This window comes from Atractosteus spatula, chromosome 12, assembly GCF_055471065.1.
Source record: "Atractosteus spatula isolate fAtrSpa1 chromosome 12, fAtrSpa1.hap1, whole genome shotgun sequence".
Lineage (NCBI taxonomy): Eukaryota > Metazoa > Chordata > Actinopteri > Semionotiformes > Lepisosteidae > Atractosteus > Atractosteus spatula.
Window position 1 is genome coordinate 27,546,462 of NC_142717.1, and position 14,578 is coordinate 27,561,039.

General features: G+C 41.0%; 1 protein-coding gene across 1 annotated transcript in view; it reads left to right on the forward strand.

The window, feature by feature from the left end:
- The window catches only part of LOC148822845 (uncharacterized), a 37,455-nt gene extending 27,350 nt beyond the window's left edge, over window positions 1-10,105 (forward strand). Inside the window, exons 21-30 of the mRNA XM_088929717.1 lie at window positions 1,123-1,176; window positions 4,044-4,115; window positions 4,235-4,270; window positions 4,805-4,849; window positions 4,944-4,976; window positions 6,106-6,252; window positions 8,622-8,798; window positions 9,160-9,250; window positions 9,567-9,644; window positions 9,909-10,105. Coding sequence (XP_088785843.1) covers window positions 1,123-1,176; window positions 4,044-4,115; window positions 4,235-4,270; window positions 4,805-4,849; window positions 4,944-4,976; window positions 6,106-6,252; window positions 8,622-8,798; window positions 9,160-9,250; window positions 9,567-9,644; window positions 9,909-10,105 — 930 coding nt within the window. The remainder of the gene's footprint in view (window positions 1-1,122; window positions 1,177-4,043; window positions 4,116-4,234; window positions 4,271-4,804; window positions 4,850-4,943; window positions 4,977-6,105; window positions 6,253-8,621; window positions 8,799-9,159; window positions 9,251-9,566; window positions 9,645-9,908) is intronic.
- The last annotated feature ends 4,473 nt before the right edge of the window (window positions 10,106-14,578 follow it).

Below are 14,578 nucleotides of genomic sequence, written 5' to 3' on the forward strand. Positions count from 1 at the left end.
CTATTCCTCAGCAAGCTTCTATGTACTGTATTAGTCAACAGCCAGTTGCACTGGGTGAGGAGTCAAGACTCTGTTTTCAAGGAATTTATTACACTCACAAACCTTGCTCTGTAATGGCGACAAGTGTCCCCGACTGTATCCTGCAAAATGTCAGTGCTGTCCTTAGCACTAATTCTCCATCTCAATTCTCTCCATCTTTCCTGAAGTAAAATACAAGATTGTTCTCTGTGGCTGGCTGTTCTTGTACTTGATAGGACGCCATAATAAGAGAATATTCAAGTTTCTAAGTAATTGTATACTTGAAGGAAATAATGTACAACTTAATCGCAATTATTGTTTTACTTAGTGTAGTTTCTTATTTTACTGTACATGTAAGTGCCCATTTAAAAAAAAACCAGTTCAATTAACTTGGTTAAAGGAACTAGAAGAAACAATCACCTCTTTGAAATAAGAATCAAGGAAAGAGGTCCATTGTGCTCACCTAGTTCATTAGGTGGCATTGGGGTACGTATATGCTCTGTAGAATTTTCGAGAATGTAGGAGGACTTTTTTCAATCCTGTAACAACTGGCTCTGCCTATGGAGTTTCTTTTTACTCATTACAATGTTAGTGGGCAAGCTTAAAGAATACCATATTCTGAGCAAAGCTCAAATGAACTAAAAAAGGGTATTGAGGTACAGTATGTTAGACGTGTTGACCACTATCAGAATTGTACCGAGATCAATCATTTAAATGTAAGCAAAGCAGCATAGCCTGGATTTGAACAGAAGTGTTCCCTTTGCAAATCTGAGAAAGTTTCACAATCAAGATACTCTAAAATCAGAATGGAAGACTTTTGCTTGCTCTGAAATTGCAAAAGGAGAAAGCTCTGTGCTGTTCATAAAAGCAGAAAATCTGAAATCTCACCCTACGGCCTGCGCTGAAAGATTGAATCATTCTTAACAAATAACTCTAGTTTGAAAAACAATATTTTTTACAAACTTCTAAATAAAACTGATGAAAGTAGAGAGCATCAGCACTTATGCCTTGTTACAGCTTAACAGATAAATATCAATACATCCAGTACAATGAACTGATGAACACAAACTTTGTGTGGCACATGTTGTGTGTCCTGTCCTTCAGGGTGAAAGAGGGGATCCTGGACGCAGGGGACCTCCCGGGAGACAGGGGGCCCAGGTGAGACACCTGCTGTAACAACAGAACATTACATAGTCCTGTTGTCAGCTTTTATTTGTTTGCTGGTTTATCTGGCCTTTAAAGGTGTGAGTGACTAATGTTATTAAACCATTATTAGTGTTTGCAATGTGTTTAAACAGAAAAAGGAGATGCATTATATTTACAATGTTAACAATCTTTGTGTTACATATATGCAGAAAAAAATAATCAAGAGAGCGGTAAAGCAAAGTGACATATTTGTTCAAAACTGACACACTTAGCATTGGAAAAGAGATTTTTTTGTAGCATTTTTGGAGCACTGTCATTCATAGAGTGTTCAAGCTATGGAGTGGAATCAGTTGATTTCCACCACAACAGACAGCATCTGCTGCTGTTTAAACCGTGCCATCACCAATCCCAAATGCATCCCTCTCTGTCCTGGGATTCTAAGAGTCTTCCACCTAAAACTGTGGTGGCATTATTATCCACAATACCTTTTCATTTGTTTTTCGAAAAAAGAGCCCAGGTTTGTATTTGAATATATTCCTGCTTTTAAAAAAAAAAATTAACTTGGTTATAAGAACTATATGAAACAATCACTCCTTTGATTTGTCACCCCTACCTCACGCCCTTGTTTTAAACTCTTTGGTCCTTAAAAAGCTGCTGTCCAACAGAAGCAAACTGCATCAGACAGGTAAATCTTGGCTGCAGGAGCGACACATGGCTGTCTACTGTGCCAGATTGGGGTCTTGGACACAAGGCCAACTAGGTTTGGAGACCAATGCCAGTAGCAGGGCCTTATTATGCCTCTGTATGAGTCCATTCAGTAGCATTATGGGGGCTCAATACCCTTTTCATTATGTGTTGAAACACCCCTGTAGAAACGTTTTCCAATATTTCAAAATGACTGCAAAATATGTGTTGAGAAATATTTAAAAATGTAGACATACACATTTAAAATGAATCAATGTACTGTAAATATAAATTTAGGTCATACTGACAAGTTTAACACATATACGAAAGTGTAAAGTGAAACAAACTTGTAAAGTGTCTAACCGAACAATCCAATCTGGCGGTTCAGTTAACGATTTCAACAATGAGCTCTGGTGCAATGGAATGCAGCAGGTGTGTGGGAATGGGGACCCCTGCCTTGATCACTCAGCAGTGTGGCTGGAGGTGTGTGACCAGGTGTGAAATGCGGAGGTGGGAGCACTATCTGAATGCATCTGCAAGTATTTGCCGGTTGCTTTGGTGCCCAGCAGGCACGCATGTTGCATTAGCCCAGCTAACTACAGAAGAACGGCGTCGTGCGCGGTACCCAAGGATATGCCAAATTGATGTGCAAGGACACCTGTCTTTATTGGTAGTGTCTTCGATTTAGCAAACTTTCTCTTATGTGAATGATTTGCATGAACCCCATATAACTCCATTGCACCCCACACAGCCAATGGCTATAGGTAAAATGGTGGAGTAGAGGGTGTTTAAAGATCATGCATGGAATATTGCACTTATAAACAGACAAAGACTGACGTGTCATTGTCATCCCTGCTGAACTTCAGTTCATCACTCCAATTTAAGCTCTGCTGTGCTTATTCAATAATAATTTTACAGTTTTAAGTGCTATTTTAAAATATTTAGGAATTTTCTTTATAAAAAATCTCTGGTGTGATTTTCAAGACTTTTTGCGTCAAGGAAAACTTGCTCTTGACACACTTTCTGATTTTATACTTATGTAACATTTTTTTCTGTGTTTCTAAAATGACAGGGCTAACTATGCTAACATGGTTACTGAAGAAACAAAGATTTCTATTTTTTTTGCCATTTTTGTGCATGGCAAAACGAAAAATGTTACTTTAAATATTTTTTAATGTCTTTTCTGCTGGGCTTCATTTTAACTGAGCTTTTAATGACTAAACTGAATCAGTTTGTTCTTAACTTGTCTTAATTTCAGCGGTTTCCAGGCCATTAGGCATTGAGGTGCTTGAGTTCCTAATAAAGCCTGCTGGATTTGGGCTTTCACTGCATTAAACGTTAATTAAATTAAAATATGAGTTAAATAATATGTATTCACAAATCCTTATTTGAAAACTATTTTTGCAATACATTTTGAACACATTTGAGAACAACAAAATTTGAATTTGTATGTAATTTAAATTAAGTTTAAAAATGTAATTTGCAGTATATCCTGATCAAAAGCACAGTAGTTGTATTCTGTGAGGGCAGAGGTTAGTGATACATACTGTAAGTGGGTAGTTCTGTTATCTGCCCCTGTCATGTGTATGTCTGACTTTTATTGTCATTTCATTTAAAAGGTTTTTTTGTCTGTGACTTGGTAAAAGAGGAACTCTCTTTAGAGTTTCACAAAGACCACACTCTGGTATTTACAAAGGTTAACCCACAGAACTGTGTGGGAAGACTGGAATGTTAAAGACTCGCAGAGGACTTGTGAGAGTTTGTGAGTTGTGAAAATGGCATGATTTGCCTCAGGTTGTAAAGAGGCAGAAACACAGTATGTGGGAAAGATCACTTTTGTTGCTCTCCAAGGTTCTGAAAATCCACAGAACGCAACTGAATTTTTTTTATGAATCCATAGCTCCTATGATGTGCCTGTGTGTTGTATTTTTACCTGTACTCTGTTAAAGGATATTAATTTTCTACATGTCCATATGACAAGATAGAAAAAGTTTTGACCAAAAAGAGCTTAAATGATTGTAGTTGTGAGACTGAAAATGAGAAATGAGACTACCGGCTAGGAATGATATAATGTTTATGTCCATAGTGTCTCTTAACTGAGACATTCAACTGCAGCTGCCTTGCCTCGCCCTCTCATTTCATTTTTTTTCTGTTCTTCTCATCCCGGTGCCTCGTCAATGTGCCGTGTGCATCAGGGAGCCCGAGGAGACTCCGGAGATCCAGGCACCCCAGGGAAGCCAGGACCCCAGGGTCTGAAAGGACAGCCTGTGAGTCATTCCACCCCTGGACGCCGCCAGATTTCCCTTTCTAAACCTTTGCTGCGGTTGCTGTTTTTTCTTGCCCTTTGGCCCGGCCCTTCTGATTTCTCTGGCGTGTCTTTCCACAGGGGGCTCAGGGAGAGACCGGTCCAGACGGGAACAAGGTGAGCTCACTCAGACATTGGGGTTTCTTTGCGTTAAAGAGTTCAGAGTGTTGTTCCAGCAGAGGTGGGTAGACAGGGACTCTGACCCTCTGTGTACCCAGCAAACAGCAGCCTGGCCAGCCCCTGACATCAGTGCTTCTTGGGTGCCTACAGTATGTCCAATCAATTTTCCTTGCTCCGTAATAAGACACTGCTCAGAAAGTGCAGCCTTTTGAAATAAAACATGCCAGGAGTGTTTCACTCCTAGGTTTGGTCATCATTGTTTTTCAACAAACATTGAATAATTATTTTACACTGGGCTCTAGCAGTACTCCAGCCATTAATGCTGTGCTATCTCTAATATTATCCTAAATGTTTTTTTTCCCTACAAGTTCTGTCCATGTAACGGCTTGCAGTGACCAGGTACAAATTCCCAGCACAAGCTTGTGTTCAGGCCTTGAGTATTTGTGGAGTTCCAGATGCCAAGTGTTCCAGGTGTGGTAGCCTTGCACATGGTATGGATTCACTCTGTTCTGTGTGGTCTTGTCTCATCAGGGTGAGCGGGGAAGGAAAGGCATCAAGGGAGATAAAGGGGAGGAGGTAAAACTTTACTTTTTCACTTGTTCGTCTGAAGCCCCTGGAATGTCCTGGCATCTGTGACCCCTTGGCTTCTTTTTGTCTCTTTCCATCACAGGGAACCAAAGGATCCAGAGGAGAAAAAGGGCAGGTCTGTAAGACACATTTGTTTGTTTGTTTGTTTGTTTGTTTGTTTGTTTTCTAAATGTCACTTTTTCACCAAATCTTCAATTGCCATATTCGATTTGAGAGGGAACCGATGTTACGGCTGTGTTTTCTGGGACACTGTAAGTCACGTCACCTCACATGGCCAGTCTAGTGCTTCAGCAGCTGGGCAAGGGTGCCAGGCCATCACACTGGAGCTTCTCTAATATCGCACTGTCCTGCTGGAAATTGCCAGTTGAACCTGGTTCACACCAGGCAGGATCTAAGTAAAGCAGAACTGGTCTGAAGAAAAAAGCTATGTACATTCTTTGGATAAATTTAAGCCTGTATTTAAAAGCCTAATAAAAATAAATATAATGTATTATTTATTATAATTTATCGTATACTGTATAGTGAAAGCAGGTGAAATGAAATGTAATTTTTGCTGTGTGCTATTGAAATGTGTTTTGCATAGTTATTTAGCCACGTTAGAACAACATCATTTGTTGTGTTCAATCCTCCCACTTCAGTGAGCAAGTGCTCATCAAGTGTAGTCAGCATTTGGTCACATACCCCTTACATGCAATGGCTGCTTCAAGTTTGCATCCCATTCACATCATCAGACTCTTGATATGTTCCTTTGAGATGCTTTGCCAAGCCTTAAATTCGGCCATTTTCAGTTTGTGCTCTTCTGTGGGGTTATTGCCTTGTGTTTCCAGCTGGTCATTATGTTTGAAAAGGGCTCTGTGAACTATACCAGTCCACCACTGTCACACAAAACCAAATTTCACTGAGAGATTTCACTGTTTCAGAGCTAGTACAGGTTTCTAATTTGTGAGATTTTCTCTGTTCATTTTAAATTCAACTTCCAGTCAGAAAACTGTCAAACAAAGCTATAGTTCTCTTTTTGCTGGTAGCATCTTTGCAGCATATTGGCATTCAAGCTAAATACATCCAGGTCAAATACACAGTGAATATTTCTAAAGTCAAACAGCATGAACATACTCAAAAAAACCTAACAGTTGTGAATGAAGTGGAAGAGACCAGCTCAGACTAAAATAAGCGCAACCTTTGGTCGCATGATTAATCCCATCCAAGGGCTGCTTGGTTTCTGACGCTGTGTGCTCTGTTGGCAGCGTGGAGAGAGGGGCTCTCTGGGCCCTGATGGCCCAGTAGGACGCAGAGGCCCCCCAGGGATCCCAGGCCCAAGGGGAGTTCCTGGTCCCAGTGGAGACGCTGGGGACGCAGGCCCAGCAGGGCCAAAGGGCGTGCAGGGGCCCCAGGTGAGTCGACAGCAGTAGCAAGTAGTGGTGCTTGGCATTTTCAAATGAATATCCACAAAGCCTTCTCGTGAAAAACATTTCCCACTGCACCAAAATAAAACAGATAAGGGGTTAAACACGCAAGAACTGTAGCAGGGGCATATTTTCCGATAATACTGGATAATATTCAATGATATACAGTATATTCCACTAACAGAGAGTGAGGGGGACTGAGGTTTTACCTTGACTTCACCATTGGCGTGGTTTGCTCAATCACTGAGTGCTTGTGCTCCTAAAATGCAGATGCATCAATACATGAAGTGTTGTTACAGCAAGAGCAACTGCAGAGGAAAAAACTCTGACCATTAGAGAGAAACATACATTTTCGTTCATTCATTTAACCAGACGCTCTTATCCAAAGTGACTTGGAAAGGACGGCGAGTTGCCTTGTAGTTGTCCTGTAGAATGCCAACAGTCCATGAGCTTGTAACTCCATCTCAGAGATGTTTTTTTTCACACTATTTTATATCTTGCCAAAGCATAGTTAATTATCCAGTTGTTCTCATTGTCATTCATTTCACTCTTGCATGGAAAGGATTACATTCAGCTGTAAAATATCATCAGTGCTTTTCTGCCAATATTACAATTTCAAGAAGAAATCAAAATCTTCATTATAGACGACTCATCATGATTTTCCCCCCGATCGTGTGAAAGTATTATCTGTTGAGAAAAACTTGTCTTTACATGTTCTCCTCCAATTGGTCCAGTTAATAGGGATGGCAGGTCATTCCCTACTGATGTCTAGGGAATGTGGTTCATACTGTACAAGCACTGCCATCTTGTTTGAAATGACTTCCCTTTTGCACATTTCAGTAAGGTCCACTGCTGTTTTAATGGTGTATCAGATGTCTCTTTTGTAGGCCACTCTTAGCCTATTAATCCATTTTGATGGCATATTAAAATGTGTATGTTTGTTATTTTGTTAGTAATTTACAAAAGTTCTGAGGGAGAAGGAGGAAATTCCCTGGAGTCCCTTCCTTACATGGTACTTTCAAAGTAGACTGCTATCACTATCACTGTCACTTTTGATGCGATGCGCTTAATTCATTGTTTTAATGTAAAAAAAATGGATATTCACCTACACTGTGTAATGTCCCGCTACCGAGGAAGGACTCATAGTACAATCCAGGAATATGGAAGAACCACTTGCTGGGGAAGAGGCAGCTGGGCTGGGGAACCTGCCAGCTACACACCAAGAATAGCCCAGAGCTGCACGTTACTGATACCAGTGGGAGTAGGGAACACTCACTCTGGTGAAGATACAGTACACAGGCTGCTTGCTGACAAACGAACTTAGTAGCCATGCTTACAGACAGGCATGGTGTGGTGGCTAGATAGGGAGCTGGAGAAGTTCACTCTGTAGTGAGGATGAGTTGTATTCGAGTATCCAAGTTCAAATATGAATCCAAGGGAGACAAGATGAGGAGACAAACAAGGGTCAAAGCTGAGGAGCACACAGTAAGGAACCAAAGCCGAGGGGTCGACTAAGTACCAACTACCAAACTCAATGACAGAGCCTCACGCTCCTTTAAAATGTATTGATTTTTTTACTTTTTTATGATATTACATAGTTCATTCCACAGTGTTGTGTTGTCTGAGCATTAGGAAAAACACCCCTATTGGTGGTGAAGCTAATTTTCTTCATGGGAGTTCTAGCAATAAGAATGATCCCCTGCAGTGCATCTAGAACTGAGACTGGTCCTAGTGTTAAGACTAGAGTCTGTGGCATTCAGCAATGAATCAGTCCAGTCTGGTCAACCACACCAGAGCTAGTTTCTTGAAGGAATTCCCCTTATGTGTTCCATGTTTTCTGTGTAAATCTTGGGTTTGGAATATTCTCTGGTTTTGGTTTCCTAGATGGTACCACATTTTCTTAAATTGAAAATGTGTAGTTCTTTGTTTTCTCCTGGCCTGGTTTAAGCTGTCAGTTTATCAAGGAATGAGATACATTATTGTTGTGTTTCTGTGACCTTAGCAGTAAGTTTATCACTTTGCCTTTAAAGGTGTCAACAGTAGAATTCCTAGAATAATCCTAATTTACTAAGAGTTCGAGTTACCTAGAGAGTTACCAGGTAATCATTATTGATGATGTATTGATGACTTCATTATTCTTTAGATTTGTTTCACCTGTTTGACTGGACATACTGTACATGTTGAGTCCAATAAGACTCTAAACTAGGATGCTCAGTTGTTCTAATTCAGCTTTCACAGCTCCAAGTGAATACAACAAAGATAGATTAATTTTGTCTCCATGTGAGGAGGAGAATAAAAAGCAAAGAGAAAATCGCCAGTAGTCATTGAGCAAACCGACATTTTGATCTGCTTCCCAGGGTCCAGGCTTGAGTGACGCACAGATCTATGAGTTGTGCCGAGGTGTGGTGACAGCCCAGATCTCGCAGTACGCGGTCTCCATCCGCTCCAAGTGTGCCCAGGGCTGCCCCATCAACAACAGGACACTGATTGGCCCCCCTGGCGTCAGAGGACCACCTGGCTCACCTGGGAAATCTGTAAGCACTGCAGGGCTCGCACCAGTTAAACACCAGGAATGATAAGCAGACCCCACTCTTGAGGAAAAATGCAGAATCAAATTAAAGTGAATGAAAACTAAACCGTTTTCAAAGAACAATGATTCTTGGCACATCAAGGTTTATTATCCATGTTAAACTGATAATGTCAGTCTCTCTGTGTTTCTCTAGTTCTCTAGAGGACTAAGCTACTTTAATGGGGTACATGGCATACAGTTAGGTGATATAATGACACAGGGTCAAGGTGTTTAACAGTTTGCTCTTCAGTGTTCATGATGTAAAAATTGATGCTATATTGCAATTTTCTTTACTCAACAAAAGGCTTCTGGTGTCTTTTTTCCAGGGGAAGGCAGGACGTGCTGGGCTCAAAGGAGCCCAGGGGCCAAGAGGGCCAACTGGATTGGAAGGTCAGAAGGGAGCAGTTGGAGAGAGAGGTAAAGTCCCTTTTCTGGAGTCTCACTCCTCCACTGTCTACACTCCCATGACTATGCAAGGGGTCGACAGGCACGGTCCATTCTTTGACAGTGTGGTGGCTCCGGCCATGTTAAATCCAAAAACCCTGTTTACTACTTTTGCTATCTGCTTCACGCACTCTGGGGACCATGATAAAAGCTGAAAAGGTGTGGCTGTAAGGAGTTCCAGAGGATGTTTGTTCTGTGCCTTTCCCTTGCTGTGCTCAGTTTACGCCATGGCTCTTTTATCTTCCTTTGCAATAACTAATGGCTGGTCCCATCTCTTCTTGAACTCCAGGTCCAAAGGGCAAGAAAGGAGAGCGGGGTGATCCGGGCATGGGATTGCCAGGACACGACGGACCTCAGGGGCTCCGAGGTAGGACGGTGTAACACATTCACCACAGGGCAGACCTGTTACTGGGGCATGCTCAGTCTGGGTCACTGCAGGATCACTGGAGGGCGGGGACTGGGAAGGCCAGCAGAGGCCTACTTCAGTGTTTCCCACCATGGCAGGCCGATGAAAATCGGTAAATCCTAGAGTAGTTTTATTGTCATATTGTCCTCTTAATGGCTGTCATAAGAACATACATGCGTCTACGGCTCAAGAGCGCAATTAAAAGTGGCAAATGTCCTTCCACAGGCTATCCCGGCTATGCAGGACTCGCCAAAGATGGAATCCCTGGCCTGGAGGGCCCACGTGGTTACTCTGGTCCTGTGGGTCAGCCCGGCTTGCCTGGGCCTCCAGGGGTGCCTGGGGTGTGTGAGGCCAGGGACTGCAGCATCCACGCCCCTGTGGTGAGGAAGGAGCAGGGCCTGGTGAAGCACCCTTCCGCTTAACGAAAAGACTGGCTTGTTGAAGGACCAATTTACCTCACCAATAGCTCATGTGCGAGTTTTTCCATCTCGGCCTGGAGGTGCTAGAAACATCCTGCACCTTCCTGAAACTTCAGTCTGGCCACAGGTCTTGACGTTTTCTTAGAAATCATGAATTTCATCTTGCTCTTGAACCACCAAGACTGCGAAACATCATTCCACTCTGAAGAAGAAGGACCCCCTCCTTTATCCCTCCACTACTAACCCTCTGACTCCGGTCACTAAAATTCATATTTGAATCTGAAATTGTTTGTATTTGTTTTAAAGCTAATTAGATTTTGAGCTATTTAAAGATGTTTTTCATGCTATTAGTAGTGCAATGGTTAAGAGGAAAATAAAAAAGAACTGTAAATAATTCTGTAAAGTATCTTAAGTACATAAACCCATCCAAAAAACACAAGTGTGTTTGGATGTTTTCAGCAAATTACAAACCAGCAAAAGACAACTTTGTGAACCATGTTTCTAAAAAAGGGATTTATCTGAAATGAAGACTTCAATTCCAGCAAGAAAACGAAAGGATGATTTGTTTAAGCCCAAAGATATATGCTAGGAACAGTTGAGCATAATAGATATTAATCAATATTATTCTCAGGCATAGATCATTTTTGCTGATTTGATTATAAGTCACATATTGTATATCTTGATCAGATAAATTGATTAAGAGCCAACTTAGGCTGTCTTCATTAATGTAATTTGGGTTTGTGTTATATGTCATCTTTGAACATTACAAAGGAGAACAATATAAAGGCATCACAGTTGGATCAGTTTGGGCCAGACACATCAAAGTTCAGGTCAGGTTTCTGAAGGTTGGATTTTAACAATCACACCTTGTTTTACCCTATTTTTTGGTTTTGTTATCAGTTATAATTCCTTAAATACTCAGCTTAAAGCTTTTTGACTGGGACCAACATTACAAAACACTACCATGGGTAAAAAGTAATTTCTCACATTTGTGACTCCAATAACTTCCACTGTATTTCTACACTCCATCTCATATTTGATGTGATTGTATTACATTTGTCACAATATTTATTAAAATGACACAAGGAGAAATCCCACTTTCTGCTTTATTTTTATATGATTTTAATTACATCTGTTTTTAAATACAATTCATTTCAATTACAGGATGGGTATCGGTTGCATTTACTCCTCAGGCATTACAGCTGACCAAATCTTTTCAGTTATGTCAGGATCTCATGCATTAGAATTAAACCCATTCATTCAAAATCAAAGGACTTTTCCTACAAAAGGACAGAAGTCATGGATACTGCTTTGCTTATAGATACGTTTGAAATGAGTGTGCATGGAGTTACTATTTTTCTACGGTATTTACATCAAGACATTCTGACGTTGTCCCTCCTCCGTGTTGATAGCTTTGATTCTTTCTGTAATTAAAAACAAAGTGGGATGGTATTTCACATTGTTTTTTATTGTGTGATTGTGTTCCATCTGTTCAACTCCACAGATACCTGACTCTCGTCTGCCCTTTTCCAGAGATACCTCACTCTAGTTCACCCAGTCCCAGAGATACCTGACTCTCGTCTGCCCTTTTCCAGAGATACCTTACTCTAGTTCACCCAGTCCCAGAGATACCTGACTCTCGTCTGCACTTTTCCAGAGATACCTAACTCGAGTTCACCCAGTCCCAGAGATACCTGACTCTCGTCTGCCCTTTTCCAGAGATACCTGACTCTTGTCTGCCCCATCTCATTGATACCTGACTCTCATCTCCCCCCACCCCAGAGAAACCTGACTCTGGAGCACCCTACCCCAAAGATGCTTATTCCTCTCTTCCAGATCCTAGGGATTCATGATTCCAGACAGCCCCCCTCCAGAGATGACAGGCTCTAATACACCTAACTTTGGGGAAACCTGACTCCACCCCTGCAGCACTCACTTGAGCACCCCTACTTGGCAATTTCTTGTCACAACTAAGGACAAACCTAGATTTACTAGTCATCTTGGAATCGACGCCCTGTCTACTTCATGAGGTAAGTACAACAGGGAGCTGGCAGCCAGGCACTCAATGCAATGCAATGCAAGAGGGATAACCCATGTCTTGTTTCAGTCACCAGCTGTGCCCAACGTTGAGTTTGGGTTTGTGACCACACAGTATAAGACTTTTCATCTGTGATGTCCTGTTGCAACTTGATGACAAAAAAGAACTGTCGAAAGGCTTTTGGAGTCAGCATTTCTGAAACACATACGACATCTCTGTGATCCCAAATGCTGCCGGACGTAACGGCAGTAACCTCACAAGACCGTCAGAGAGCCTGAACACAGTACAAAGTGGTTTTATTTACCTCATCGTCAAAATAATCATGTTTCCAAGGCGTCACTTCCTCCTGCAGCGGGACCACAGTGGTGGCCTCTCTCCGTGAGAGAGCTCCAGGCTCTGGAGCCAGAGACCGGAGAAGGTCCACAACCTGCTGTAGGGGCCAAGCAGACCACTCAACTGCCGGTGCTGGGGCATGCATGGACATCAACATTGGTATGGTCTTTCCAAGGATTTTCCATTCGTCCTTTCAAATGACAGCTAGAACAGATTTTGTAAGTCTAGTAAACAAGAAGCGAGATACTTCGAAAAATTCCATGCTGAAAATAGAAAGTGGAAGTGAAACCAGCCAGGCCTTACAACGTCATCCCTCCCAATGCAGCAGAGAGTTTTCAGCTTGTTTTTAGTAGTAGAGGAAAAGATCACTTTCAGTTACACCCTACTACAATACCCTGTTTCTTCTGTCATTGTTAGTTTGATCATTTCATCCTTTGCTTTTTTTTTAAATTACAGTAGGCTGTCACATCAAAAGAAGAATTTATTTAGCCAGAGTAACTCAAACGGAAACAACAGAGAGTTTTTCAGTTGTCACGTGACAAACGCAAATAAGAGTTAAAAAACTGATCTTCCAAAATGATATGTGAATAAAACCTGAATAAACCCTGTGGAGCCATATGACAGTCATGTTTTGGCCACACTTGATTTCATGCTTGCTTTTCTCTGCACCTACGTAATGATGTCAACATAGAAACAATAATCAACATTTGCAGTTCTAAGTTGGACAATGATAGCCAAAAGGATTAAGTGTTTATGATTCTTGGGGAAGCCTCCAAAAAGTAGATCAATACAGATTGATAATGATGTATTGAGAATATTCGTGTGACAATAAATCAATACATCCCATTGCTGTAATTCTGCTCACTCCTAACACCAGCAGTATGATCAGTTTTATGATCAGTAACGTACAGCATAAATTTCTATGAGAAATTGAGCCAAAGGGACTGAAACTCGTGGAAAAGTAGCACTTGTCTAATTTAACTGGGGTAATGAATTGCAAATACTAACAGACAAAGGAAAACGCATAACCATAAATAATAAAATGTAAGGGAATTGTAGAGGTCAGTCATCTTTAAAACACTGAAGGTGCTGTACTACAGTATTTAGCCCCTAGTACTGTATATAACTCATCACAATATTGCATCTACAACAACTTCCAGGGTAGTTAAAATAAAAAAGTTATTTTAGTATTTTTTCAGTTCTAAAATGGATACATGAACAAAACCGCATGCGACCAGATTTGCTCCTAACAACGTTGCAAAGAATACACCATGTGTCCACAGTAACACTGAGAACCTCGAGTTTCAAAAACTACATCTATTTGTCTATTTGTTTGCACTTCAGAACCTCAATACAATTTGGCTATTAATTTGAAATGCTGCCAGTTGCTTACAATAATATCAACAGCCTTGATCTGAATCAATTATTATGTAGGTCAATCAGTCAAATATTATTAAATATATATCTTTACCATTTCATGAATTGATTAATCCTAGCAAGAAATAGTAAAGATTCCAGGTGAAGTAGCTCGAGTTCATTGGATGTGATACAAATGCACTGCGCAGTCTTACAGGAAACAATTCACTGAACTAGTGAATAACTATTCCAAATTATTTTCTGAATGTATAAAACCTGTTTCAGATGAAGGGTATGCAACTACAAATGGGCAATTACAGAACATAAGACTATAAGAAAAGTAACGAAGAAGGCCTTTTGGACCATTCTGTTTTCTAGTGTAGTTGCTTATTATTCTGTGAATCTGCTCCATCCAGTCCTGGAAGGAGCCCAGGAACCTCTTCCCATCACACGGTTGGGCATCTTGTTCCAGACTCCACTCACCCTTTGTGTAAAGAGATGCCTCCTGATCTATGTTCTAAATGTGCATCCTGTTCATTTAATCCTCAGCTCTGTATTTCATCATTGGTTATCAATAATGACTGGATTGTTGCAACAAGTGATTGCCACGTCAAACCACTTGTAGTGTTTACGTTCAATGCTAAAAAGATTTGTTTTGTTTTTTTTATCCTGTCAGTGCAGGTCAAGTCATTAAGTCCAGGTGTCACTGCTGATTCTGACATGGTCCATTAGATTGATATTGGTGGGGG